This window comes from Alligator mississippiensis, chromosome 5 (genome assembly GCF_030867095.1).
Source record: "Alligator mississippiensis isolate rAllMis1 chromosome 5, rAllMis1, whole genome shotgun sequence".
NCBI lineage: Eukaryota > Metazoa > Chordata > Crocodylia > Alligatoridae > Alligator > Alligator mississippiensis.
In genome coordinates, this window is record NC_081828.1 from 145,630,972 (window position 1) to 145,657,891 (window position 26,920).

The following is a 26,920-nucleotide window of genomic DNA, read 5'->3' on the forward strand; positions in this document are numbered from 1 at the left end:
AAACTGATTGCCACCTCCCCTTTAACTTCCCCCAAACTAATACAGAAAAGAGTTTGGTCTGAATATTGGCATTTAGTGCCAAAGACCAAGAACTATCTGTAATCTCCAAAGGAGAATTATTTTATTTTTATTTTATTTTAGAAGCTGTTGAACAACATCCTGTTCTTTAGTGGCAAGTTCATGCTTGGTTACTGCCATGGTTCCATTAAAACATCTGTATTTTATTACAATTTATAGAGGAAAACTTTACTTCTATGGTTTGTTTTGTTTTTTTAAATGCTGAATAAATGCATTAATAAACATAGTTTTTAACACGACATTTTTAAAAAAAGCATTTCTCAGCCTGTGTCCCTCATATTAAATTTTTTTTTACAGTAAAATTTTGTACCTTTAACATAATTGAATAGCCATCAAATCTTAGGTAACTAACCAATTAAAGATATGCTAGAGTCATCGAATTGGAGTGGCAGTGAATGCATTCGTTAAATCTGTACGCATTCGTTAAAATGACCTTGATGGGTGCTTTTTATAATGTATTTGGTGCAAAGAAAACAAATAGGCAGTCTTACGATTTGTTCCTGAGCTCCACCTGGTAGTGCAAAGTGGGGATATGGGAAAGCTGGCATGTCAAAGCTCTTCATGGTGTACATGGAAAAGGAGGGATTTGGAGTCTGTATCTGTTCCCTCACTCTGTTCCTCAACTCCAGCTGCTCCTCCCTCCAAATGCATCCTTGTCCTCTTTGTCTCTGTTCTGATTTCTGTAATCACCTTGGTTTTTCTTTCTTTGTTCTTTTATTCTCTGTACTCTTCAGCAGTGTTCTTCAGCTGATTTCCCAGTCTGCTTTCTCCGTCTTGTCATGGTAATATTGTGAGAAAAGAAACTCAAAGTTTGGACAGCCTAATGGTTTGCTAAGCTGTCATTCTTTTATGTGTTGGTCCTGTTAGATGTTGTAGTGGAGTCTGCAATACCTCATGAAGTTAAACTAGGTTTCAGATGCTTTCCATCATAGTTTTATTTTTAGTGATAGTTTGGAGGGCAGCCACAGGCCTGCAGCTTTTCTTACCTTGATTCCATCTTTCTTCTCTTTTGGACTAAGCTTATACCACTCTCCCTAATGGCAGGCAGCATGTTTGTAAACTATAGGGTATTTATCTAGTCTTACATAGATTCATAGAAGTAGGGTCGGAAGGGACCTTGTAGATCTTCAAGTCCGACCCCCTGCCTGGGCAGGAGGAAAACTGAGCTCAAATGACCTCAGCCAGGTAGGCATCAAGCCTCCTTCTTAAAGACCCCCAGGGTAGAAGCCAGCACCACTTCCCTTGGAAGTTGGTTCCAGGTCCTAGCCGCCCTAACTGTGAAGTAGTTCTTACAGATGTCTAATCTAAACCTACTCTCCAACAACTTGTGGCCGTTATTCCTTGTTATCCCGGGGGGCGCTAGGGGAAACAAGGTCTCCCCTAAACCCTTCTGGTCTCCCCTAGTGAGTTTATAGATGGTCACCAGGTCCCCCCTCAGCCTTCTGTTGTGAAGGCTGAACAGGTTCAGGTCCCATAGCCTCTCATTGTAGGGTCTGCCCTGCTGTCTCCAGATCATGCGGGTGGCCCTCCTCTGGACCCTCTCAATGTTGTCCACATCCCTCTTGAAGTGGGGTGCCCAGAAGTGGACACAGTACTCCAGCTGTGGCCTGACCAGTGTCACGTAGAGGGGGAGGATCACCTTCTGGCCCTACTTGTGATACATCTGTGGATGCACGATAGGGTCCGGTTAGCCCTGCCGACCGTGACCTCGCATTGTTGGCCCACGTTCATCTTGGAGTCAGTAATGACTCCAAGATCCCTTTCTGCCTCCGTGCTCTCAAGAAGGGCGTTTCCCATCTTACAAGTGTGCTGCTGGTTACTACTGCCCAAGTGCATCTTCATGATGTAGAAGTAGCCTGCAATTTAAAACCAGCTTTGTTGTTTTCAAATCTTAAAGGATTTTTAAAGCTGTAATACTTATTTTTTTGCACATCTATCAACTTCATTTTTATCAGAATGCATATGCAAGTACTCAATGTTTAAAGCCAGTAAATATAAATAATTTGTAGGGAAACGTGTGCATAAATAATGATATTTATGGTAGTTGCTAGACAAGAGCAACTTTTTTCTTTTTCAAAAAGAGTCTTACTGAGACTCTTTTGAAGTGTCCCTCTTCCCTCTCACTAGTCTGGGAAAGAACCAGGAAATCAGGTACAGTAACTTTAATACAAAGGATATTACAAAAAATGATGTCGTTAATCTTACGTTTCAGTTACTAATCCTATTTTATGCAAACTTGACTTTGTCACCAAGGAGCTTGTGCTTCTGACAATTAAAACTGCTGAAAGATATTTAAATCTATTCATAATAATAATGGCTGTAAGCACTAAATTACCTGTTGAAGGATTTTCAGTATCTGAGCTTGGATAAAGTAATGTTCATCTCTGAAGTTCTATATACTAAATTTAGTAGCATGCAGTCTGCTAATCCTATTGATTTATTGGTTTAAGGTAGTTCTTTAATAAGCTTTGTTTGAAATTTGGCAGTACTATCTATGTAGGGATGGTTTTGTTTTTCTTTTTGAATGAGTAAAGGTTTGAAGGTCATATAATAATTCTGTTATCTCTCTGAAAGTCTATTTGAGCTGTTTATCTAAAACTTGCAAAAAGCAAGACTTGTGAGGTAAAGTAATATCTTTTATTGGACCAGTTTGTGTATTTAGGAGAGATGGAGACAAGATGTCAGGATTCAAGCACCCTTTATGGGGAGGGTGAGGGTTGGTAGTAACAATCTAATCTAAGTACAGATGAATAAAGTTATTAATTTGTTTTTAGGCCCATTCACGGATATCAAAGCCTGCAGGTTTTTAGTTGTATTTTTGTATTTTTTTGTCTTTGTTGACTTTCTGGCTCATTATATATTAGGAGTAAATGCCTTCTGTTAACTTCTTTATTTCACAAGTGATAACTATCTGCTTCTCTTTCAAGTGACCAAATTCATTTAACATAATTATGTTAAATTGAAACGGTTCTAATTTTGTATTTAGCTTGAACTGTGACTGCTTCTTTCCCAGGCCTGATGAAACCAAAAGCTCATTTCCCAGAACAATCTCCAAAAGACAGTAGGTTGCTGGCTGCAATGGCCAACTTGATTTATAATTGCAGTTAATGCAAAATGTTGCACAAAGTACCTTTGCCCTGGAGTTTTCTTCTAAAACCACTGTGGGGTTGAATCCTACTGGGCAATGGTACATTTTGCTTAACCCTAGCTGTGTACGTTCAAGTTTCTCTGTTATGTGTGTATTTCAAGAGAGGTATTTACCTGTATTAGTGTGAAGCCAGGCAGAAGGCAGGGTAGATTTGCACCTTTATAGACTGACTTAGCTTATGAATCTTTGATTTAGTCTTTAGGGTGCAAATCTACTCTGCCTTCTTCCTGTTGGAAAAGGAGGAGGATTAGCTGCAGATTCTGATCTTAGTGGAATTTGGGGGCTATTTACTCACTGTGCCATCCACATGAAGGGTGGCCTTGAACCAGTTTCACTCTTACATCAACCTACAAAATGAGTTATGTATGGTTGGAGATGGAGGTGTAGTATCTTACATACCTAATATATTCTCTGAGCATATTTTTCTTTAGGGGCTAGGGAGTTCATAGTGTCACCCAACATTTGGTCTTCCCTGAAGGTTTGTGCTCAGTGAGAGTGCTGTACTACCTGGGCTTACCATGAGATCCTTTCAGGGGTGCTGAGGGGTCCCACACAGTATTTACACTGTTTTTGTGTGCAAATACCCATGCAATTCAGAAAGTAAACCTAGGTATTTCAAATAGGAATTTGTAATATTAACAAATTTTGACCTGTTGTAGTTTTCCGAGTTCTTTGCAACAGAGAAATTTATGTATCTATTTTATTTATTTATTTATTTATTTATTTAGCATTAAAAAAAGAGTGAAAGCCAAGACCTGGCACTTTCCCCAAGAGATGCCTTGAGTCTAATGAGGTTGAGAACTACTAGTCTGAACTGTAACACCTAGCCTATAATTAGGGCTGGTTATAACTAGCTTTAGCAATAGATTTTTATTGAAATACTGAGTCACTGTTTAAATGGAAGTTATAGCAGTAAGCTGGATTTTTTTCCAATTTTTTCATTGTATTTAAAAAAAAAAAAAAAACAAACCAAAAAGTTTGACCAGTTCTGCCTATAATGCAACACTGTCATGAAAGTGATCATATTATTACAAGTTTTGGATTTGGCTGGGAAACAGGGATATTTAAAATAAGGTGGTTATTGCATGCAAGATTATTGTATGCAACATAATTCACCTTTTGTGGATAGCAATGACTGGGGAGCATACTTCTAAAATACTCTTGTGAAATTAAATGCAATTTAAAACTTTTTATGAAAAAATTGTGTAAATTTGCGCACACACTTTTTCACTACGAGTAAAACATTTTAAATTTTTAATGTAATTACTAATATCAGTGTCGGGATATATTACTTGTATATAGTTATGCTTTTAGCTTGCTTCTAAGAAAAGATAGTCCGTGCCCAATTATGCAACTTTCACATAGGTTGTATAAGCTATTTGTAGGCTTCTTACAGGTGCCACTACAGGGTACCTGCCTTTAAAAGTCTCCTAGTGCCTGCAGTCTCTCCCTGTTTCAGTATTCTCACCTGCCATGTTTTGATGCAAAAATTAGTAGGACAGGCTACACAGAGGATAAGGCATGTTTTGAAGAAGTAGGCTGTTGTCTGATCCATGGCTCCCCTCCCAGCCCATCTTTGCTTTTACTCCAGCTGAGCCCTCTAACTTGGGGTCCATGGTGCAGAGCTCAGCTTCGGTCACTCCTCGTGACCTCAGGTTCCAAGCTCTGCGATGTCCCCTGTGTAGGCAGCTATGGGCCTTGAGTCCTGTTTCCCCCTGCCACCTTCCTGTCTTACAGTCCAGGCAGGTTTGGCCTCATTCAGCCACAGAATGTACTCTGATCCTTTATCCTCTGTCTACTCAGCTGAATTTCAAATTTAGGGTGTCCCCAATCACTCCTGTTCGTGGACCTCTGCCTCCCCTTTAACCACAAACCAGTCCTCTGGCTGAAATATGACAAACATAAAATACCAATGCCGATCCCAGCTCAAAGAAATGTCCTGCACCAGGTTTGCCACACCTCCTTGGTTTGCCCACCTTCCCTTCACTCGGGGATCCTGAGTCATCTTGCCACAGTGTGGGCTCCTGACCTTGCACCTGCCCAGGAAGGTTCTGTCCCCAATGGCTTCCACAGCCAGACTGCCTTTTCCCGGCCTGAGGATGGAGCTTATGCGGGGCACTCTGGGTCCCCTGATCCCTTTACGTCTGCCCCGTTGGGTCATCTGCCTTTCCTTGCACCTGGACCTGGTGGCTGTCTTTGCTTCAGGCTCCTCTGCCTGCAAGTTTGCCTCTGGCATCACCAAAGGGACACGGGTAGAAGGCACAAGGAGACAAAGGTGTAAGGAAGGCGGGAGTGGAGGGGTGGGGGGAGGGGGGAGGAGGAAGGGATTCAGAACCAAGAACAAGGAAATCAGGGGAAGGGACCTCAAATCAGGGAAGGGATGCTCCGGCAGACAGCAAGGTAAGAGGGGGAAAGGAGGCAGGGCAGGAGAAAAGGGCCAGACACCTCTAGATCCCCTTCCCATTTTAGTAATGGGGTAGGGGCCCTGTTGTTCTATTTAAAAACAAACTAAGAATAGTTTTCATAATGCCAGTATGTATGAACTATATCATATCAAGCTGCACTAATTCATCCGCATGATAACTATCACAGCACGAGGAAACAAATTGTTGTCTCTGCATTCAGACCTCTTTGGTAGTTCTTTCAATCATTCTCAATACCCTGTTTGTGTTTAGAATTCCAGTTTGCAGGGGTTTAGGTTGTAGCCGTGTTGGTCTAAGGATATAGGCAGACAAGGTTCCTTGGGTGAATTTGATATCTTTTATTAGACCAACCCAAATGGTTGGAGAATAGTTATTAAGCAAGCTTTCGGGTTCAAAAACCCTTCATCACGCTAAAGACGCTGCAGCAATTGCTGCGTGCTCTTCCTGGATGGAATGAAAAGTAAAGAAGCCAGGGGCTGGGCTGGGGAGTCAGTTGCCAGGCAGATTGTAATGTATCAAAAATCCAATGTCTATGTTTAGTCCCTGATCTCTAGTATCCAGCAGGTTGATGAAATGGAGCTCATAGGCTCGCCTCTGGGAAGTGTTGTGTAAATTTCCCTTGAGGATCAGGACTGAGAGATTGGAAAGAGAGTGGCACTCCTGTGAGAAATGTGCCCCCACCGGTAATTGGGTATTTCTGTCTTTGATGGATTTCCGGTGTGCGTTCATTCTAGTGCGCAGTTGTTGTCTGGTCTCTCCTACATATCTTCCATCAGGGCATTTGGTGCATTGGATGAGGTATACTACATTCCTGGAGGTGCAGCTGTAAGATCCAGGGATGCTGATGGCTCTGTTGTGGGGTGTAGTAATAGTGGGGGTGGTGGAGATGTGGGGTCAAGTTTTGCATTTCTTGTCCTGGCACGGTCTGGATCCTTTTGGTGTGTTCTGGGGTTGAGGAAGTTTGCTTCTGGTGATGAGGTTGGTGAGGTTCAGTGCTTGTCTGAAGGCTAGGATGGGTGGCTCTGGGAAGATTTTTTTAAGAATAGGGTCTTTTTCTAATATGGGTTGCAATTTTTTGAGGATCTTCCGTACAGGTTCAAGGGATGGGTGATAGGTCATAACCAGCGGTGTGTGAGTTGTGGGTGTTTTTCTTCTGTACTGCAGCAGTTCTTCACGTGGTATCCAGGTGGCTCTTTCAAATGTGCGATATACCTCTCTGGAGGAGTGTCCTTGCTGAGTGAAAGCCTTTTTAAGATTGGTGAGGTGGCAATCCCGGGTGTTCTCTTCAGTACAGATGCGGTGGTATCTGAGGGCTTGGCTGTATATCACAGCTTTTTTGGTGTGTTTCGGGTGATTGATGGTTCTGTGCAGCTATGTGTGTTGGTCTGTGGGTTTCTTGTATACTGTGGTCTGTATTTTACCCTTCTGGATACTGATCCTTGTGTCTAAAAAGGGGATGTTGGTGCTGGAGTATTCTAAAGAAAGTCGGATGGAGGGATGGTGACTGTTGAATTTCTGGTGGAACTCAATCAGAGATTGCAGGTTCTCACTCCAAATGATGAAGATGTCATCGATATATCGTAAGTACAGCAAGGGTTTGATGGTGCAGTTCTTGAGGAAGTCTTCTTCCAGGTGGCTCATAAAAAGGTTGGCATACTGTGGGGCCATTTTAGTGCCCATAGCTGTTCCCATCATCTGGAGGAAGTGTTGATTATTAAAAGTGAAATTGTTGTGTGTGAGGGTGAAGTATATAAGCTCAGTGATATCTTTGGGTCTGTATTCAGGATTGTAATCTTGTTCCTGTAGATATGTAAGGCAGGCATGGATGCCATCCTGGTGTGGGATGTTGGTGTATAGGCTGGTAATGTCCATGGTGGCTAGAAGTGTGTTGCTGGGAAGGTGGTCTTTGTTTTTAAGTTTCCATAGCAAGTCTGTGGTGTCTTGGACAAAACTTGCTCTGTGGGTGACCAGTGGTTTTAGGATGGATTCAACAAAACCTGATATTTCCTCAGTTAAGGTCCCATGGTTGGATATGATAGGTCTGCCAGGGTTCCCTTGTTTGTGGATTTTAGGGAGCATGTAAAAAGTCCCTGGGTTAGGTAGTGGGGGGATCAAGGTCTGTAGTTTTTCTTGTAATCTTGGTGGAAATGATTCGATGGTATTGTTGAGTTTTTTGGTGAAAAGGGGAGTAGGATCTTCTTGTAGTTCTTTGTAGTAAGTGGTGTCAGAAAGCTGTCTGTTGGCTTCCTTTATGTAATCCTCACGGTTTAGGATGACTATGGCTCCTACTTTATCTGCTGGTTTTATTACTATTTGGTGGTTAGATCTTAGAGATTCTATGGCCTTTTTCTCTGGTAGAGAGAGGTTGTTGTGGTGGCGTGTGTTGCTGATTATTTCATTGTTCATTCTTTCCCTGAAGTAGTCAATGTAGCGGTCAAGGTTAGGGTTTCGTCCACTGCGAGGTGTCCAATCTGATGTTTTTTTGGGTTTTTTGGCATTGATCTTTTCTTGAATGTTGTCAGAGGATGAGTTGTTGTTGGGAGTGGGTTCAGTTTGGTTGTGGAAATATTCTTTGAGGCGCAGGCGTCGGAAGAATTCTTCTAGTTCTCCACATTGAAATATTTTGTTAGGGTATTTTTTCTGGACAGAAATTTAGGCCTTTAGAAAGTACAGATTTTTCAGTTTTGGTGAGCGTGTGTGTAGAGAGATTGATAATATTTGTGGGTTGGTTGCTGCTCGCAGTTTCATCAAGTCTGAAGTTGGAAGGTTGTAAGGTGTTGGTGTTGTTCCTCTGATGGCTGTTTTGTGGCTGGGGAGCTTGTTCTTGGAGTAATTTGTCCCATTTCTTCTTTTTATGTAGGATGAATGCTGTAGAAAGTTTTTCGTAGTCTCTTTGTATCTGCTGTATATTGTCAGGGAACATGCATGGATTTCTGTCTTTTAAGTTGTTGTAGTGTATGACGATTTCCTTCCTGAGTTGGTCTCTTTTGGAGTAGAGTAGTTGAAGTAGATGATTTCTAATTTTCTCTGAAGTTCTTCTGCATAGCTGTGCAGCATATTTGGAGTTGTGTGTAGTAGTCAGGGGATTGTAGATGTTTAGTCCTCTGGGAATTAAGTTGTGTTTCTTGCAAAGGCTTAGAAAATATATGTCGCTGTTGAGTCTGGCTTCTTTCTTTTTCATGTTGTACAGTTTCCATTTCAGACAGCTGAATTCGATATCTTCCATGTTGCAGGAATTCCAGTTTGTAAACTTGTCATAGGTGCCTGTTTGCATGTTCAAAACTGTGTGTTCGTACAAATAGATTGACACCTGTGCTCAGAGTGATTGTGGCTGCAGTCAAGGAAGTTGTGGGCCTAGAACATGTTAGAAGACCTTCTGGATGTTGAAAACAGGATATTGGTGTGTACACAAAGTCTGCTAATTAGTTTACATCACTTCAGCATTTCAAAGGCAAGCAGCTGCATAGTGGTTACTGTACTTAGTTCAGGTGGGAAAGTTTTAGCTTCTCCGTAGGTCCTGGATAGTCTTTTGTGGAAGGAAATTTTTTAAAGAAAATTATGTATATGCATTGTAATTTTTTGAGTGGATTACATAATTCCTTTGCATTATTGATCAGGTTTGGGTTCAGTTATAGTCCCATTCAGTTAGCCCTAATTAAAATCTTGGAAGCATGCCAAGAGCTGGACCCTGTAGCTCAAAAAGGAATCCTGATTGGTTAAATTTAGATTAATTCAGATGCCTAGTATTGCTGAAGCAGTACCACTGATTGGGTCCTAAATTCACGTGGTCTTAAATTTTGATACATTCTTTAGAAGTGGTACTTAGCAAAAGCGGTCTTATTCCTTAGTTATTGTATTTCAGTGGTGGTGGTCTGTCTTATAGTAGAACATTGACCCCTATAAAAAGTTAAAAAAAATACTACTTAGATGCATTTCACAATGGGTTTGGGATACAAATAGAGACCTCTGTTGGCTCCTTATATTCTGCTGAGTTTGCATGTTGCCAGAAACACCACTTCCTGTTCCCGTTGTAAAGGCAGCCTTCTGTAGTACCTTTCTAAATAGTATAATCTAAAAACTTCCCTGAGAATACCCATGCATGTAGTTAATTTTTTCCCCTGAGATTTGTTTTAGAAGGCATTGAAAAGGTTATTACATACACAGAATTTTCTATTAAAAGTCTAATATCAAGAATACTATTCATAATGTTGTTGTGAATTTCCTTCATTTGCCCCATCATTGAAGCATGTGTAGTACCTTATCGTGAAGAGTTTTTTGAGCAGGGAAAAATTACCAGTTGTTTAAAGGACTTACTATTGGAAGTAAAAGTGGATGCATTTTTATTTTCCTTTTATAACCTTATTTTATGACTACAATGTACTGATTTGAGGATACATTATTTTAAACTTTGATAAATGGCTTATGTAAAGGGGTGAAGTTTTGTATTGATTGTATGATGATGCTATAGGTCAAAATTTTCAAATGGAGGCCTTTGACAGATACTCTATTTTGAAGGGCTTCAAGTGCCATTGAAGCAAGGGTGCAAACACTTGTGGCCAAAGCAGCAAATCAAAAAATGGTTGAAGTGGTTCATAAATGGCCCTTGAAAAAGAGGAACATCTTTTTGAAGTGCTTCATGCCTTCATGGCCAATTTGAAGCGCACTGAGGTTCTGACAGCTTTAAATGCTTGTCTGTCTAAAGCTGCATCTAAGGTCCGTCTAAAGTTAGGCTACAAAACCCATGTTTTAAGTAAATAAGTGACACCTCTAAAAGTCAGACCACTATGTTGTAAACAAGGGCTGAGAAGTTGCAAGGGGGTGATTCAGTTGGAGTGAATCTAATTCCAAAATTTGAGTGACGGGTGGAACTGCCCTTATATAGTTTTGTTTTGACTGGGAAAACCAATACCTGGTGAAGTGTTCTTGGTATACCAGTTCAGTAACATTGCCAGCAGTCCTTACTTGATCCCCACCTTATTGTTGTGGCCAGGATTCTTTTTTGCCTTACAACTGGCAAAACAAGGGAGCCATGTTATACGTGACTTTTTTCTATGACATACTTTTGCTAAAAAAAAAGCATATTATAGAATAAACTTGGCTTTCTTCCTGTTGTTTGTTAAGCACTCAGTCCCTGTTTTAAGCATCAAGAAGATTACCTTAGCCTTGCAGGCAAGGAAATTCAGTGTTCCATGACTGGGTCTTCCTATATTAAGGCAATAAATAAGGACCTGATCTCTCTAAGGAAAATCCAAAGTTGGTGATTCTGCAGCTCCTGCAACAGACAGAAAATGAAGATGTACATGTTGGCTTGGCTTTTTGAGACAATATTATGAATTTGGGCAGGAAATTCTGAAGTTTTAGTTATTTCCTTTATCCTTTTGTTTTTCTTTCTGACAGGCCATAGAGCTGTGTACATTGGGCTACATGTCCCATTTGGAAAATCAGGCCGTCGACGTCATAGGCATCGTGGACATAGGCATCACAGAAGAAAAAAAGATAAGGAAACTGACCAAGATGATGGACGTGAGTCTCCATCATATGGTAAGAATTTTTTTTTCCTTGTTTGAATGTTTGGTGATTTAAAATATGATAAACGTAGCCAGTCTATAATATTAAGCCTTTTACTTTTGCTGTTTTAAAAAATTTAGTAATATTTGGGATCAATTTAGGGGCAGTTGCTGTTAATATTTTGGCACTAGGCTTTAAATCACTATCTATTGGCATATGTGCACATATATGAAGAATTGGGACTCAGTAGACAGGATGTCAGAATAAGCAATCTTAATTGTTCCTCTTGGCATAAATACTAGGGTTGTGCAAAGCTTTAGTGTTCAATTTGATTCTGAGAAGATTCGGCCTAATTCAGTGTCTGAATCTCTGAATCTAGATCAAATCAGGAGACCCATTAAAAGGTCTGAATCTATTTGGAAAAGATTCGGGGAGATTTGGATTGGCTGGGGAAAGGCAGGCACCACCGGGCGGCTGCAGGTTCTCTCATGGCTCCTCTGGCTGTGCCTGCCTCTCCCCTGGGTGTCAGGAGCCATGGGAGAAGCCACCATGGCTGTTCTGCCTGGCCCCAGCCTCCTGGCACTTAAAAAAAAAAAAAAAAAAAAAAAAAAAAAAAAAAAAAAAAAGCCCCTCATTCACAAGTTGTAGCAGCAACAATCAGGGCCTCTGAGGGCTTGTGGCAGAGCCCCCCCACCTAGTGGGGGACAGTGGGGATTCCCCCCCCCCAATCTGGCACCCTCACGGCAGCTGCCCCATGGCACAAGTGCAGTGCAGCTCGGCAGGGTGCTGCGCGCTGTCTGGGAGCTGGGGCTGAGATGGTGATGGGCACTGGCTGACAGGTGGAGCCGCCCCAGCTCCCAGACAACGCGTGACGCCCTGCTGAGCCATGCTCTACCCGTGCAATGTGACAGCTGTTGCGTGGGTGCCAAGTTTCCTGGAGATGCTCTCCTTTACCCACCCCACCCACCCCCAAGGAAAAACTGGTAGTTCAGGCAGCATTTTCTGCAGCAGGAAGAACCTTAGATGCTAAAGGTACTTTTTAAAGAGCTGTTCAAAAATTGCAGGAATAGCTTTGTCTAGGTCTCAGCAACCAGTGAAAAAGCTGTGAAATCATCCTGATTCTGCCTTTCACAGGCAATTCTTTGTTTTGCAAATGGACAACAGCCCGATGGTCATGTCCCCCTCCCCCTTCCATTCTCATAGCAACCAGCAACCTCATAGGTCAATACTATTTGATTTTACTTACACTCCTAGGAATGGTGGCAATAATACTGAGAATAGGGAAGAAGGAAGTGCACTTATCTTTTGCTGGACAGTTTCACTGATCAAATGCAGAGTGATAAGATTCCTGGAGTGTCTTGGATTTGGGACAGACACAAACAGATGGTATCAGGGAAGTCAATCTGTGTTTTTGAATTGAGAATGAATTTTGCCAGGTGCAGGATCTCACCTGAGAAGACAGAAGATGAAGTTGGCCAGAACAGAATTGTGTAGTGTCACATAAACAAAAATATAGTTCTCGATTTAGAATCTGAGAACTATTATCACATTAATAAGTGTGCTTCAGTGTCTGAAGGTCAGTTCTTGGGACACTTAGTATTTCTAGGTTTTGCCTCTTCATTTCACTTCCCCCTTCATTGACTGGTGTGGAGGGGGACCTGCTTTTGCTTGCTGCCACATCTAGGGAATATAGAAAATCATGCCTGCCTTTGCTTCCCTGAAAGGATCTTCCCCATTTATTCCAGGAAAATGAGTAAGAGATCATTGTGAAGTATAGACTGGGTTGGGATAAGTTACAAAGGATGAGCCAAAAAGGGTTCAAGCTTGGGGTGGAGGAACGGACAGAAGTATGTGCCTGTTCGGTTTCATTCCTGGCTCTGCTGGAGAATGTGCTTAAAAAGAATCTCGCCACTCAGTTGATATCAGTAATATCTCTTAAACCCACTGGTGAACTGTCATTGTCATTCCCCTCTAGAGTAGGTCTACATAAAAGATAGATGCTATTGGTTATTCTCTTGATTTTTTTAACTGGTAGTGGTCTGTGTAGTAGACCTAATAGTTCCAATCCAGCTAATTAACCCCTGTAGTTTGTCAGTATGTTGTTGTGTTGCCCTGTGGGGTCAGGCCAACTCTCAGGATCTCAATATTGCTCTGATAGACAGGAAGGTGTGATGCAATTGCACATATACAAACACACAAATCAAGTAGGTACATATACACACTCTCTCTTCTTCCCCCCCCCCTCCCCCCCCCCCCAGCACACACACATCCAAACTAGCCTAGGCACATGCATATCTATCACCAATTCAAGCACATACACTATACACCCCAAAAGTTAGACAAAAATCAGTTGTCCATACCCATGCACTCAATACACATGCACAGATCACTAATTCATATATCATGCACACAATGACATATAGATACATATATACACACACACAGGTTCCTAACTTGGATGGTACGGTATATATGCGTGTGTTTGGGGTACCTGGGATACTTGGGGGAAGGTTCAAGTGAGAGAGAGAGAGTTAAAGTGTAGGGAGTGAAAGTTACCAGAACTGGGATTAGAACCTATATACTAGAGAGAAGCTGGCTGAGGAACTGAGGTTTGGGGTTACTTAGAGGTAGAATGGGGCTGGAAACTGAGGCAGACAGCTGAGATATTGGTGGGGGGGTAAATAAGTGGTGGCAAGGAGGAGACAGCCAGGAAAGAGAGAGTGAGGCAGAAACCTGGGAGCTTGGGACTGGAAACAGGCTGACCGCTTAGAGACTGTGGGGGCCGATAAGTGGTGGCAAGGAGGAAACAGTCCGGAAACAAACAAAAGCCCAACTCGGGGTTTCAAAATAACAGGTTTATTAAAAAGACAACACACTACACAGCCCCATGAAGTTATTGGTATGCACTTGCACACGTACTCACAGCAGCAGCAGAAAGAGACTCAGTGGAAGGGTTGGAGTCCAGGTAGGGAAGAGAAGCAGAGTCCAAGTCCTTGGCTGAAGAGGGGGTGGGGAGTGATAGCTACCTATCCAGGCTGGAAAGGGGTCCTTGTCCAGCAGGTGTTGTCCAGAGGGGGGTTGCCGGCAGGACCTCTGGGTGGATAGGTGGTGTGGCATGGTGCTGATCCAGATGGAGAAGGTGTCCCAAAGAGTCAGTCTTTACTACCCCTTTTATGGGGCAGACTGCCTCTGATCTCCTATGGGAGGGCCTGTCCAGGCAAGGTCAGTCCTGTCCTAGAGGACTCCAGGTGTTGTTACGGAGCATGTGTAGCCTTGGTACAATGGTGGGTTGCCTTATCTTTTGTTTCTTGAATGCTAAGGGTGGTTCCAAGGGCTGGGTGTTGGTCCAGGTATTGGTGTTGATAGTTTGGTCATTCAGAAGGAGCTATTTTTAGACCTACTGCCATTGTCTCTCAAGCACCCTCATTCATCCCCATTCATTCAGGGACCAAGTTACATAGGAGGGGTAGTATGAGTCCTAGGTTACACAACCGGGCCTGGGGATAGGATGGAGGCTTGACATTACAAGATGGAAACTTAACATGACATATGCTAACTTACATATATAGGCCTAAAACAGTAATCACCCTATATAAAAGCAATAAAAAATCAATACAAACATAATAATTATCACTTTTATAAAACAGTGGATATCTATATCAAAATAGCAGGGCGCTTATTTTTCCGAGGGGAGAGAAATAAAACTTACTACCTAAAATAAAATGTTAAAGCTTATCCTACATCTTGGCTTACTTGTACTTATCTGTAGGGAATAGAGAGGGGGAGACAGTCAGAAATGGTTGGGGAAGGGAATGCAGTTTAAAAGGAAAACCCCCCCAAAGAACTGGGTTTTGCTACAGTTGTATGATGGAATTTGCTTCCTTCCAAAATTGAACACCCTAAAATGCAACATTTAATTGCTCTCTTTTGTACGTATGCATTATGATAATCTTTGATTGTGTGGTCGCACAATCTTTTCCTCACTGTCTCATGGTTTAGGGAAGCTGAATACTCTCCAGAAGTCTGTACACTACCCTTGCCAGATCCAGAGCTCCTAAGTATTGTTAATTAAATTATTTAAACCAAACTTTTAAGTGGTAGATACCCAGCTTATGATTCTTGGACTGGATTTGCAGCCATGCTAAACACACGTGGCTGTAACTGAGGTCATTGGGAATTGTATTTTAAACATGAAGGGTTACACTTGATGAATTCTAAATGATCAGTCAGTTCCCAGTTGGATGCTAGAATGAATTTGTTTAACACTAGTCTGTGCCTCAATTTAATTATCCATTGACACCAGAACCATCATGATGTTTGTGAAACAGTCATTTAGTAGTGGTGAGCCACTAGAAAAACCCATGAGAAAATTAATAATGTGGGGCTTGAATAGAGTTCAGTAAATTAGACTGATGCAATTAAAGGCTGTAGCATAATACATGTACTCAGTGGAATTGCATTAAGGCTGTGCAGACAGACTTTCTTATGTAGGTTTTAGCCTTAATATTTTTGTATATAGGTTTTTGTATTGAACTATCTAAACTTTGTATTTTAAATGCAAATTAATATTAGTTATTGTAAGAAAAACGTCTTTTAAAAAAAGAGTATTAATAGAAACTTATAATTTAGAGAACCTTTTTTCTCAAGAATTGTCTTTGATTCTCAAAGAGTAAAAACTGAATTTTTGTATTCTACATATTCTCATGATCACTCGTGCGTATGTATGAGTGATCAGGAGAATATGTAGAATACACAAATTCAGTTTTTAGCCTTCAGTGCAACCTAAATTATGAATTTCTTGCAGATTAGTAGTTATAGGGGCAGGTCTTCATGAGAAGCAGATTGGGTGTTTCTTTGTGGCAATGTAGGTATTGGGTAACTACAACCAATAAAAGCGCTTAAAACAGACTATTCTGATTGATACCTGTTGTTTAATGTAGCACATATTATTTTTGTTCCAATCAAAGTCAGGGGACCATTGTACTGTAAACTGTAGAAAATCTAATATATACACGAAAAATGTAATGCTTCCTCTGATACCATATTTCTTTTAACCTTTTAGCTGTTACATTATATCAATAGTTTTATTAGCTTATGTTGGAATGCTCCAACAGTACAGTAAGACAGATGCATTAATTCCTGCAATTCCTTTTGTGCATGCCCAGAGCAGCAACTTAGAGGAAAAAAAAGTAGCATCTTGGCTTTGTTAATCTCTGGGAGCACATTATAGAAACAAACATGCACAAAAATGTTTTTCCAACCTTAACCACCTCTGTTTCTAAGGGTAACTATTTTAAAAGTTGCGCTATTTATCTCATGGGGCCTATTTTCCTCTGTCCAAGCTGTCCAACTATGTTTTTCTTTGAAGACAAAAAAGTATATAATATACCTATTTCACTTGTAAATGTGATATTAAGACCCCTTCTCTTTTTTTTTTGAGTATGAACTTGATTTTATGAGAAGCATGAAGAAGGTTAAGCAGTTAATACCTTGTACTGTTTCTAATGAACTATTGTTTTATTTCCATAAAGATACCCCATCACAACGAGTGCAGTTTATTCTGGGTACTGAGGATGATGATGAAGAACACATTCCTCATGATCTCTTCACTGAAATGGATGAACTTTGCTTCAGAGATGGGGGAGAATGTGAATGGAAAGAAACAGCCAGGTAATCCCAAAACATTGATATTTCACCCCACAAGTATGTTACGTTTTGCATTGTCCTGGGAAATCAGTGCCAGATTAGAGTTTAATGGCAGTGATCTGTCCTCCCAGTTCATGTTAGTAGCAGAAGAAACTGAAATGCTTATTTTTGGTGCCCTTCACTGAGAAGTTCCCTCACATCTGCACAAAAATAAATCTCTTGCGAATCATAATAGATACTGCAGTGAGTTGTTGGTGGGTTTTTTTTGTTGTTTTTTTTTTTTAACTCAAACTGATCAAACCTTACACTGCAAACAGTACAAATATATCTGACAATGTGTGTAGTTAACCAGTTATGTAGTAACTTGTGTGCGATAGCTAACTCGTCTGTTCTTTTTGTTGACATTAGTATTTCCTTTTCCTTAGAGACGAAGGTAGGGAATCTTGCACACAACGCGATATTAAAAGAAAAAGATTTTAAGTGCAAAGTTACAGCTTAAAGTTGGAAAATGTTTCACAAGACAACTCTAATGTTAACTTTTAACTGCCTCCTTGTGACTATGCTGTATAGTGTTAAATTACAAAATTGCATAACATGAGCAGCAAGGATATTTGTGGGTAAGATCTTTTTAGTGGGCCAATTCAGCTGCATGCCTGGGATAGACTTAGACCAGCTTTGGAATGCATTCTTCTTAATGATGAAGAATATCTTGCATTTGAAACCTGATCTAACCCTGTTCCAACCATGTAGTTGGTCCAATAAAAGATACTACCCACAAATATCCTTTTCCCTTGTACCGTTCCTGGATCATCACAGCTACAGCATCACTCTAACACTACCAAGATTGCATAGTGTCTATTTGTTTATATGGATCTCTGAATCTAGCATTTTTCTGACCTGAATGCTCAACTCTGTAGCTGTCATAATTTTAATAAATGCTACTTAAAAACACTTAAATATATAGCATTATAGATAGACATGCTGCTTTTTAAAACGCATTTTAGTTTAGATTTGGACTCAAATCTGCAGCCTACGTTTTGCTGGATATAAATCCAGTAGTTTATTGAAGGCAATCTGGTTAATCATGCTTGGTGCCTGGATACAGGCAGCTTGTCTCATGTATAAGGAACAGCATGAAAAAGGTAGTTGATCATGGGAAAAGATGATAGAGGGAAAAATGAGCTCAGAGCATAGGGATGTAAAGGGAGCATAGAACAGAATGAAGGAGGATATATGTAAGTGGATATGTGTTTGTTCTGTGGTACATGATTAGAGGGGCTCATTAGGTACTCCTCCCAGCAGAAACATAAGTACATATCTATTTTCATTTTAGGTGGCTAAAATTTGAAGAGGATGTTGAAGATGGTGGTGATCGATGGAGCAAACCGTATGTGGCAACTCTGTCTCTGCACAGTCTCTTTGAACTAAGAAGCTGTATTCTAAATGGGACGGTTATGTTGGACATGAGGGCAAACACGCTAGACGAAATAGCAGGTTGGCACTTTTTTTGAAAAAAAATAATTCTCAGGTTGTAGAAGTTTGATGTAAAGATGTAATGTAAAACTAACACTTATGTTCTAGAAGACGACAGAATAAAATGAAGTGGTATATTTACAAGTTGCTACAATTTTTCTTTATTTTTCAGGATCTGATCCTTCAGAATTTATTCAAATGGGTGCCACTGATTTGAGTGGGGGTCTCTCTTGATTAGAGGTTGTGGGATCAGACCTGTTGGTTGGCTTTCTTTTAATGTAGGGTTATATACTGCATTTCAGTCTTCTGCAGGAATTTACAGTTCATCAGAAGAACACTTTATGGATAATTTTATGTTGTGCTCCTGTAACCTCTACTCAGCTAATCTTAACTATGGATATTAGTTCAGTGTTTCTTGATTTATTTATTTTTTTTAATTTTTTTGTGGTTTTGTTGAATGTCATCACTGATGTGTCAGCTTTTCCAGAAAGTTCTTGTTTTTCTGATACCTGGAGCTCCTCTGTCTGGAGGGTCATTTCAGTTGCCTCTGTGTTGGGAAGCTGACTTCCCTCATTACATGCAGACAATGCCTTATGTGCTGAATGTGTCACTTGATTATCTTCCAGTTGCATCATGACATTATAAATGTATATTTATATCAAACACGATAATATACACAGATATGAAAATAACAAAACTGAAGCCAGCTTCACGCTAGCTACAGAGACTAAATATCATAGGAGTAAATCTGATTTGGGAGAATATCCATGTATGCCACAAGGTAAACCCAAAAGGCAACTTGTGTTTTGGGTGAATCTACAGTGCGTATAGATACAGAGAGATTGTCTGGCTTCATTAGTGAGTTAAATAGAAATAGGTCTTGTTATATAACTTGGGCAACATTAAAAAAAATTTCTCCCAGGCAGAAGAGCTGTTGGGAAGTACAGGAAAATGTATGCAACAGAAACAATAGCAAGAGGTTGCTATGATGATTTTTTTTTTTTGGCTCCATAAGCTGATATGTAGCCTTCTCTGAAAATAAACATTTGCAGTTGTAGAGTTGGTCATTTAGTTTGGAAACCATTGTCAGCTGTCATATTAAAATGGTTTTTATGTAAGCTGTTTGCTAGGAAGTCCGTACAGTCATCTTAGTGGTAAAACACACTAAAAGTCCTCTTGTAAAGATTCATACAAATGAGTTCCAGGTGATGCTGTTGTTATTGAGTTGTGTAGCTAAAGATTTTCAAAACTCTCTCAATTAAAAAAACAACCAACCATCCAACCAACCAAACAAAAAAACCCCAAACTGGTTGCTGTTTTACAGATATTCAGATTTTAAATCCTTTGTTATTACCAAAATGTAGTTTGTACACCTGGAATTTTTAATCATGTGAAACTATATGCCTAAAATGGGTCACAAGTTGAGCAAAGCAACCTGTTTTGCTACACTTTGTATGTATAATAAATTCTCTTGTATACTAGGGTTTAGAAAGGAAGAAGAGAGGCTCAAGGAAACCTTACAAAAAGCGGGCTTAAATGTTTGAGAGTTAGGGCTAAGTACAGATAGTCTAAAAGCCCTGTTAGAATTAATTCAATCACTGCAGGTTAGTCTAAACTGTGTAGGTTGAACCAAAAAGCAAGTGAACAGACATTCACTTTTTATTTGGGAATGCAGCCACATGCCTGCAGTGGCTACAGCTAGAAGCTGGGGGGTACTAGAGCATGCCTTCTACAGATTCACAGAAGTCTAGGGCTGGAAGGGACCTCCTGAGATCATTGGGTCCAGCCCCCCTGCCCTGGGCAGGAAAGGCAGAAAAGACTGCTGTGATCAAATAGCCCCAGCAATGTGTCCAGTCTGGAAGGATGGAAGGAAGCTGGGAGAGAAGCCACTCCTCACCTCCCGCAAAGCTTTTCCACACTTCACTGCTCATGCTGGGGAGGGGGTGTGTGGCCAGGCCCCAGCAGGCCTGCTGAGTATGATTGGAGAGTGGGGTTTAAACTCCTACCCTGGTCTGCGTGTACCCCAGCCAGGGTATCCCTTGGTGGGTGGGGGGGGGAGGGAGGAGAAGCAGCCCCTGACAAGCTTTTCTCCTATTCCCTGCTGGAGGGGGGGGCGGGGGAGGGGAAGGGAGGTGTGGCTAGACCCCAGCCCAAGCCAGCATGCTGAGGAGTGTTTAATCCCCCTCCCCCGCCCACACAGGACTTCAGCCGGGGGCTGCTTGGCAGGGGCCTAGCAGCCCCAGCCTGGTTTTGCTCCACTTGCCACTCCAGTGGCCAGCACACTGAGGTATAGGGAAGGGAGGGGGATTTAAGCCCCCTCCCCCTGCCTGCCTGCTGAGGCAGATGGGAAGGAGAGAGGCTTAAACCACCTCTCTTCCCTCCACCTCCGTGTGCTGGTCCAGGGCCTGTGTCTGGCCATACTTGAGTGGTGAGTAGGGAAAGCTCTGGTAGGGGCTGCTGTGCCCCTGCCAGGCAGACCCTGGCTAGTAGAGGGACAGAGGGGGTTTAAACCCTCTCTCTCCCCTCTGCCTCTGTGTGCTGGCCTGAGGCCGGGGTCTGCCCATGCCCCCACCCCCTCCACTCATGGTAAGCAGGGAAAAGCCTGGCAGGGGCTACAGTGTCCTGTCTCTCTCTACTCAGCCTGGCTCCAGGGTCTGTCTGCCATTCCCCCCTGCTCCGTTTCAGTGGCCAGTGTGGGGAAAAGCCTGACAGGGGCTGTTCCGCCCCTACCAGGCAGACTTGGCTGCAGTCTGGAGCCAGGTTTCCTGCCCCCCCCCCTCCCCCCCCCAGCCATCCAGACCAATGATAGTGTTCCAGCTAGGGACCAGAGGGGTGGGGCCAACCCTGCTCCTTGGAACAGACAGCCTAGCCCAGGGCTGCAGAGCATCCTGGGATGCTGGGGGACTTTGATTTAACTTGGACCAGGAAGGGTTCTGAGACAGAAGTTCCAAAAACCAGTTTGACCTAAATCAGTGAAACCTGGTTCAATGTAGCATCAGACTTATCTTAAACCAGTTTCGGTCATTTTGAAAGCAATTTTATGTGCACTGAACTTCTCTTATGTTACAGGTTTAACTTGATTTCTGATCACTTAAACTGGTTTATATGTAACTTCTGTCCCTAGCCTTGATGAATATCAGGTGTGTAGTTTTTAATAAAAGAGTATTAAAACTGTAAAACCAGGTTCTTGTGTGGGGAAACTTTAGAATTACTCTATAAAGGCTGCTGTGCAGGTCAGGCATCAAGACTTGCTGGTGGTATTTTTTGCTACTTTATTCCTTTTCAGTGAAAAGGAATATTTTTTGTGAAGTTACATTGATCGTGCACATCTTAATTGAAGATAGTTGAAAGCTGAAATGAATGACAGAATATTCTGTCAAGTTTTTTTTATAAATGTATAGATTCTTGACACTCCTGCTGTTTATTTTCTTAAATGCTGTTTTTTTTTGTTTTTTGAGTTTTCTTCAAAGCCTATTTTTTCTTGAGTTGATGTATGTGGATTTTTACTCCATAATGTTCTTGGCTGTTTATTTCCAATACAGTTTTTGAAGCACTATTTGCCAAACAAAATGGATACATGAAGATACTTGATGAATCCTGAGATTTACTAACTTCCACATGTGGGAGTTAATTCATACACAGGTACTCGGTATGCACATGTAACTTTAAAATGTTGACTTAGTGTTGCTTTGTTGATATAGATATGGTGTTGGACAACATGATTGCCTCTGGTCAGTTGGATGAATCCAGAAGAGAGAATGTCAGAGAAGCTCTTCTCAAGAGACACCATCACCAGAATGAGAAAAAATTCAGCAGTAGGATACCTCTGGTTCGGTCCTTTGCGGATATAGGCAAGAAACATTCTGACCCTCACTTGCTTGACCGAAATGGTGAGATAAGTTGTGGCATCCAATTTATCCTAACCTGTTAGAAATAATATGTTCTCACTGAGACATGAAGGAAAAGTCAGCAGATATAGTTGGTTCCTTCTTGGTATGTAACAGCTGTTTTGTATTTTTTGTGTAGCTTGGGCATTTATCTGTAATTTGTGTGTGAAGAAGCTTTTCTTTTTCTGCTTGTAACAACTGCACTTCTTTGCTTCTATTCACAGCATGATTTAAGAAGTATACACACAGTATTTACTCTACCCATGGCAATACATTCAGTAGATTCTAACACTTTAAAGGGTATGTTTGACTTCCGTCTGTCTCGTCGACAGATTTAAAGTACTCTTCTTACCTCTTAACCATAACTTCACAGTCATCACCAGGGTTATAGTTTCTGATTCCATCTCCTTTTATTTCTTTGAGAGATTTGTTTCAACATCCTGTCAATGTTACATTTAGGCTTGCTTCTTAATTGCCTTATCTTATCTGCTTTTTGGACAACTATGTGCAAAGGAAAAATTTAAGTTCACTGTTGTACACATTTTGTGTTGGTTTTTATTTTAATGGAAAATGATTAAACTGCTTTTAACTGAGCTTTTTAAAAAATTTACCATGCTAACTGTAGTAAAAGCTAGGTAAAAACACCCAAAACACCAAACAAACCCCTCCCCCCCCCCAAAAAAAATCTGTAACAGTTTTACAGGATGTATCATGTTGTATGATAACTAAATATTGACATACCTGTTCATTTTCTTCCTGGTGTTCAGTTCCTAAGTTCATGTAGATACTGGTATTGCAGGGCAGCCTCTTTTTTTTTTTTTTTTTAGGTCTCATTTTTCATGGATTCATAGATGTTAGAGGGACACAAGATCATCCGGTCCAGCCCCACTGTGCTTGGGCAGGAAAGACTGCTGGGGTCAGATGACCTCAGCAAGGTGTGTGTCAAGTTGTTTTTTAAAGATCTCCAGGGTAGGTGACTGTACCACCTCTGGGGGGAGTCTGTTAGACAGTCTCGGCACTCAAATTGTAAAGAGATTTCTCCTTACGTCCAAGCTGAAGTGATCTTCAAGCAATTTGTGACCATTGTTTGTCTTCACCTGGCGTGCCTTGGTGAACAGATGCTCCCCCAGGCCTTTGGAGTATTTCATATACCTTTCAAGCTACATCATGCAAGACATCTTGGATGGACTTGAATTCATTTTGGCTTAGTAAGGCCACACACTGAAGTATTGGCCCATTTTGGATTCTGATTCCTTTAAATGAGGTGTTTGGTTTTTGACCACACTGCGTGCAAGATGCATCTTCTGCCTTGGAGCATGCAACTGTTTGGTTAGTTTAAGTGCTAATGTTTGAGTTTGGTTTGAGTATTAGAGAACTTCCAACCACTTTTCCAACTAGAAAAATTGGGAAGTGTCTGATGACATCACATCTTTGTCAGTTTGGTTGTTTTAGGAGGTAAATACAATTAAACTTGTCTGTATTTTCTTTAAAACTGATGACTGATTCTTTGTATAGTATGCATGGAATCTTGATAGCAAACTTCAGATTTCTATGTAAAAGCACCAAGATGACCCAATCCAATGTTTAGATTCCTTAAAAGTAATGATTTTGAAAATCTGATATACAAGTCTTTTCCATGTCTCCTTTTCATAGGATAAAATACTGTTTGTTTTGTTTTTTTGGTCTTTTAATTTTTAGCAATGGGAATACCAGTAGACTGTGTAGCAGAGTGCTCTCACCCTAGGTGCAGCCAATTCCACAGATCTTTGCTTTGTACCACTCTCCTCTCCTGGTAGTAAAATAAAAGTGTAGTTTTGGAGTACATTGCATCTCCACTTAAGAGCTTCTGTTGACTCAGTTGTGTGGAACAGGGGTCAAATCTTGTCACATTCCTGACAGACACATTATGACGATAGTGGGTGCATCTACATGTGCAATTAATGCGATGCAACAAATTCTGGAGCAGTTCAAGCCAGAGTCAACTGCTCCTGGGTGCAGCATCTACATGTGTGCCCAGGACAGCAATTTAAGCTGGGGCAGAGCAGGCCTCCAGCTGGCTGGGCTGACCAGGTGTAATATATGCCCACGGTCAGCACCTACACTTGTTTTTTGGCACAGTAAAGTACTCTGTTGTAAGATAGTACTGTCCCCGGGAGTACTATACTACAGCAGAGTTAATTGATTGCACCCTGATATCACCCCACGTATAGACCATGACACTTTACTGCAGAGTAGACTAATTAGCTCTGCAGTCAAGTGCATAGTAAAGTGGGTAGATGCACCCAGTCTGTAGTGTTAGAACAGAAAATGGTGCTTTATTGCCCCTTACTACTAAAGATGTAGTTCAATAGAGGCTCCTTTTTTTTTTTAATGTTAGCCTTGAAATTTATTTTAAATGTGTGTCTTGTCTTCACTGTATTTTTCTTTACACTTGTATTCCTTTCTCTCTCCCTTCTTCCCTCAGTGTAGGATCATTCAATATATTGGTCCTTTTTATACAGCCTGTTCTACACTTAATACCAAAAGTGTCTTTTGTTTCCCTGCTTGTAGTTGTAATGTGAGACCAGTGTATATTTGCCATCAGATCCCTACAGAAGGCAGTCAGTACTCTGCTGTGATACAGAATGCCAGTTTCAGGATAAATGGTTTTTGAACATGTAGAGGGGTTTTTTTTGTTTTTTTGTTTTTAAAGCCTTTATTCCTAACTGCCCCCCTGCCCCCATGAAAGTGATATAGGGTGAAAATGAAAAGCAAATGATAATCTTTCTTTTGTAGAGAAGAGCAAGTACACAATAGGACATCTCTCTGAGAGAAGGGTGACAAGAATTTTCACTCTTCAGATTAAAATACAGTAGTTAGGAAGTAAGGTGGGGGATGGGGAGAGACTGGATTGTGGGATAAAAGCAACAATCTGATATTAAAGAAACCTGCTTAATCTGTGACTGAATTGGGATATAGTAAATGACAGCAGGAAGCATCGGAGGAGAAGACTCTGGCCAGGGACAAGTGTTCATTTCTACCAGCAGAAATCTTTCCACGAGAGAGTATACAGATGTTTAACATGCAGCTGCTGCTTCTCCCCTGCTCTTCACAGTTCCACCAGACTGAGACCCTTGTCTGTCGGGGCAGGTTGGCAGACAGGTGGGGGCTGGGAAGGGGGGAAGCAGCTGCTCCTGTATTCTGTTCCTGTCACTGGGAGCAGTGAGCAAACGGCTTGCCTGCTCCTCAGAGGCAGGGCTGTTTCCCCTGTCCTCCAGTGCCCAGGAGCTGAGAGTAAGCAGTGCAGCATCCTTACCCCCCTCTTCCCAACCTCCTCTTGGTTGGTGGAATGAATAGCGGGCTTTTTTTCCTGCTGCTCTAGTGTCCTCCTGTACTGGTCCAGAGTGGGGACTGGAAGGCGAGGAGCACTCCACCACAGCTGAGTAGCCCCCAATCCAGGGAGGTGTGGGGAGCTTTCTGCTTCCTCACTCCCCTACGGGACCAGATTGGGAGGCGTATATATAAGCATTCACTTTTGCAAGAGAAACTTTTTCTGGAAGGGGGGGGTGCACTTCCCCTAGGAGAAATTGAATGAATGCTTGATACACTTGTTATTTCTACCAGGAGAATGGTGTTCCTCTCAGTAGATATGTAGTCCCCTATGTGGCCTCTGCCATTGTCTTTGGGCCTTCTTCAGTGGCAATGTCATATGAAAAATTTATAAACTGGAGCTCATGCTGTTTTGGTGCAACAACAGCTTTTTACACAAAACTGCATCTGATTTTCATGCAAGTTACCATGGAAACATTTTTTTTCCCCCAAAGTTGAAAGAAATAATTTAGGACAGTATCAGAATTTTTTAAAAACATTATTTCAAGTTGGCAGTAGTGCAGTGTCATCATAATGTGTCATATTTTGACTTAATGGAGTTTACTTTATTTTTAAAAATGTTAAGGACAGCTGCTGTTTGTTACAGCTTTGAAACATTTTCCTGGTTTTGTTGTCATAATCTCTTAATCTTTTCTGGATTAATTGTTTCAATCTGTGCATAGTAGTAGCTGCCAATTTTACTTATAAAAACGAAAATACAACTAAAATGTTTTGACTTACTGTCAGGATATGTCACCATTGGATATGTTTTGGAACAGTTTCAGAAAGGTTATGCTGGAAGAAAACTTGTCAAAAATAGTTTTAAATTTTGGTTTCACAGGAAATTTGGATGTTTTTACTGGGAGCAAATATATTTTGAAATGAAACACAATTTTAACATGGTTAAATCTCACAAAACAAATGGAGCACTGAGAAGTTTTAATTGTGGCAACATCCTGTACTGCAGATAAAGTACTGGCAGGCCTGACGTTGCTGAAGTTGCACTTACTGGTGCTTTATAGACAGCTAGTGTTAGCAAATGCACGGGATAGGAGAGCTTCCTTCTGGTTAGGCTTAGTAGATTTTTTTTTTAAGTTGGAAATCTGATACTCATACTACACACAGAAACAGGTTTTATTGAAATAGCAGAACTTGGTGTGGAGGACAATTAGTGCAAATGTTTTACCCCATCACTCTCGTCAGTCATATTTAGTTTGATCTGAATTATGCTAAATCTCTTAAATAATGTTCCTGGCATAGCATACATCTTAAACTAAGAAGGGACTTTGATTTTTTTTTTCTTCCTTTAGATTGAGGGAAACTATTGTCTTGTGATTTTTTTTTTTTTATTTGCGAAAATCTCAATGACTTCAGACATTCACTGAAGAATATTGTTCTCTCAGATCCTT

General features: G+C 41.1%; 1 protein-coding gene across 2 annotated transcripts in view; it reads left to right on the forward strand.

Annotated features, from left to right (window-relative positions):
* Nucleotides 1–26,920, forward strand: part of SLC4A7 (solute carrier family 4 member 7) — a 158,310-nt gene that overhangs the window by 78,305 nt on the left and 53,085 nt on the right. For both annotated transcript variants that reach the window (XM_006261748.4, XM_019497966.2), the window contains exons 3-6: nt 11,047–11,190; nt 16,689–16,827; nt 18,137–18,297; nt 21,978–22,166. In XM_006261748.4, the coding sequence (XP_006261810.2) occupies nt 11,047–11,190; nt 16,689–16,827; nt 18,137–18,297; nt 21,978–22,166 (633 nt within the window). The remainder of the gene's footprint in view (nt 1–11,046; nt 11,191–16,688; nt 16,828–18,136; nt 18,298–21,977; nt 22,167–26,920) is intronic.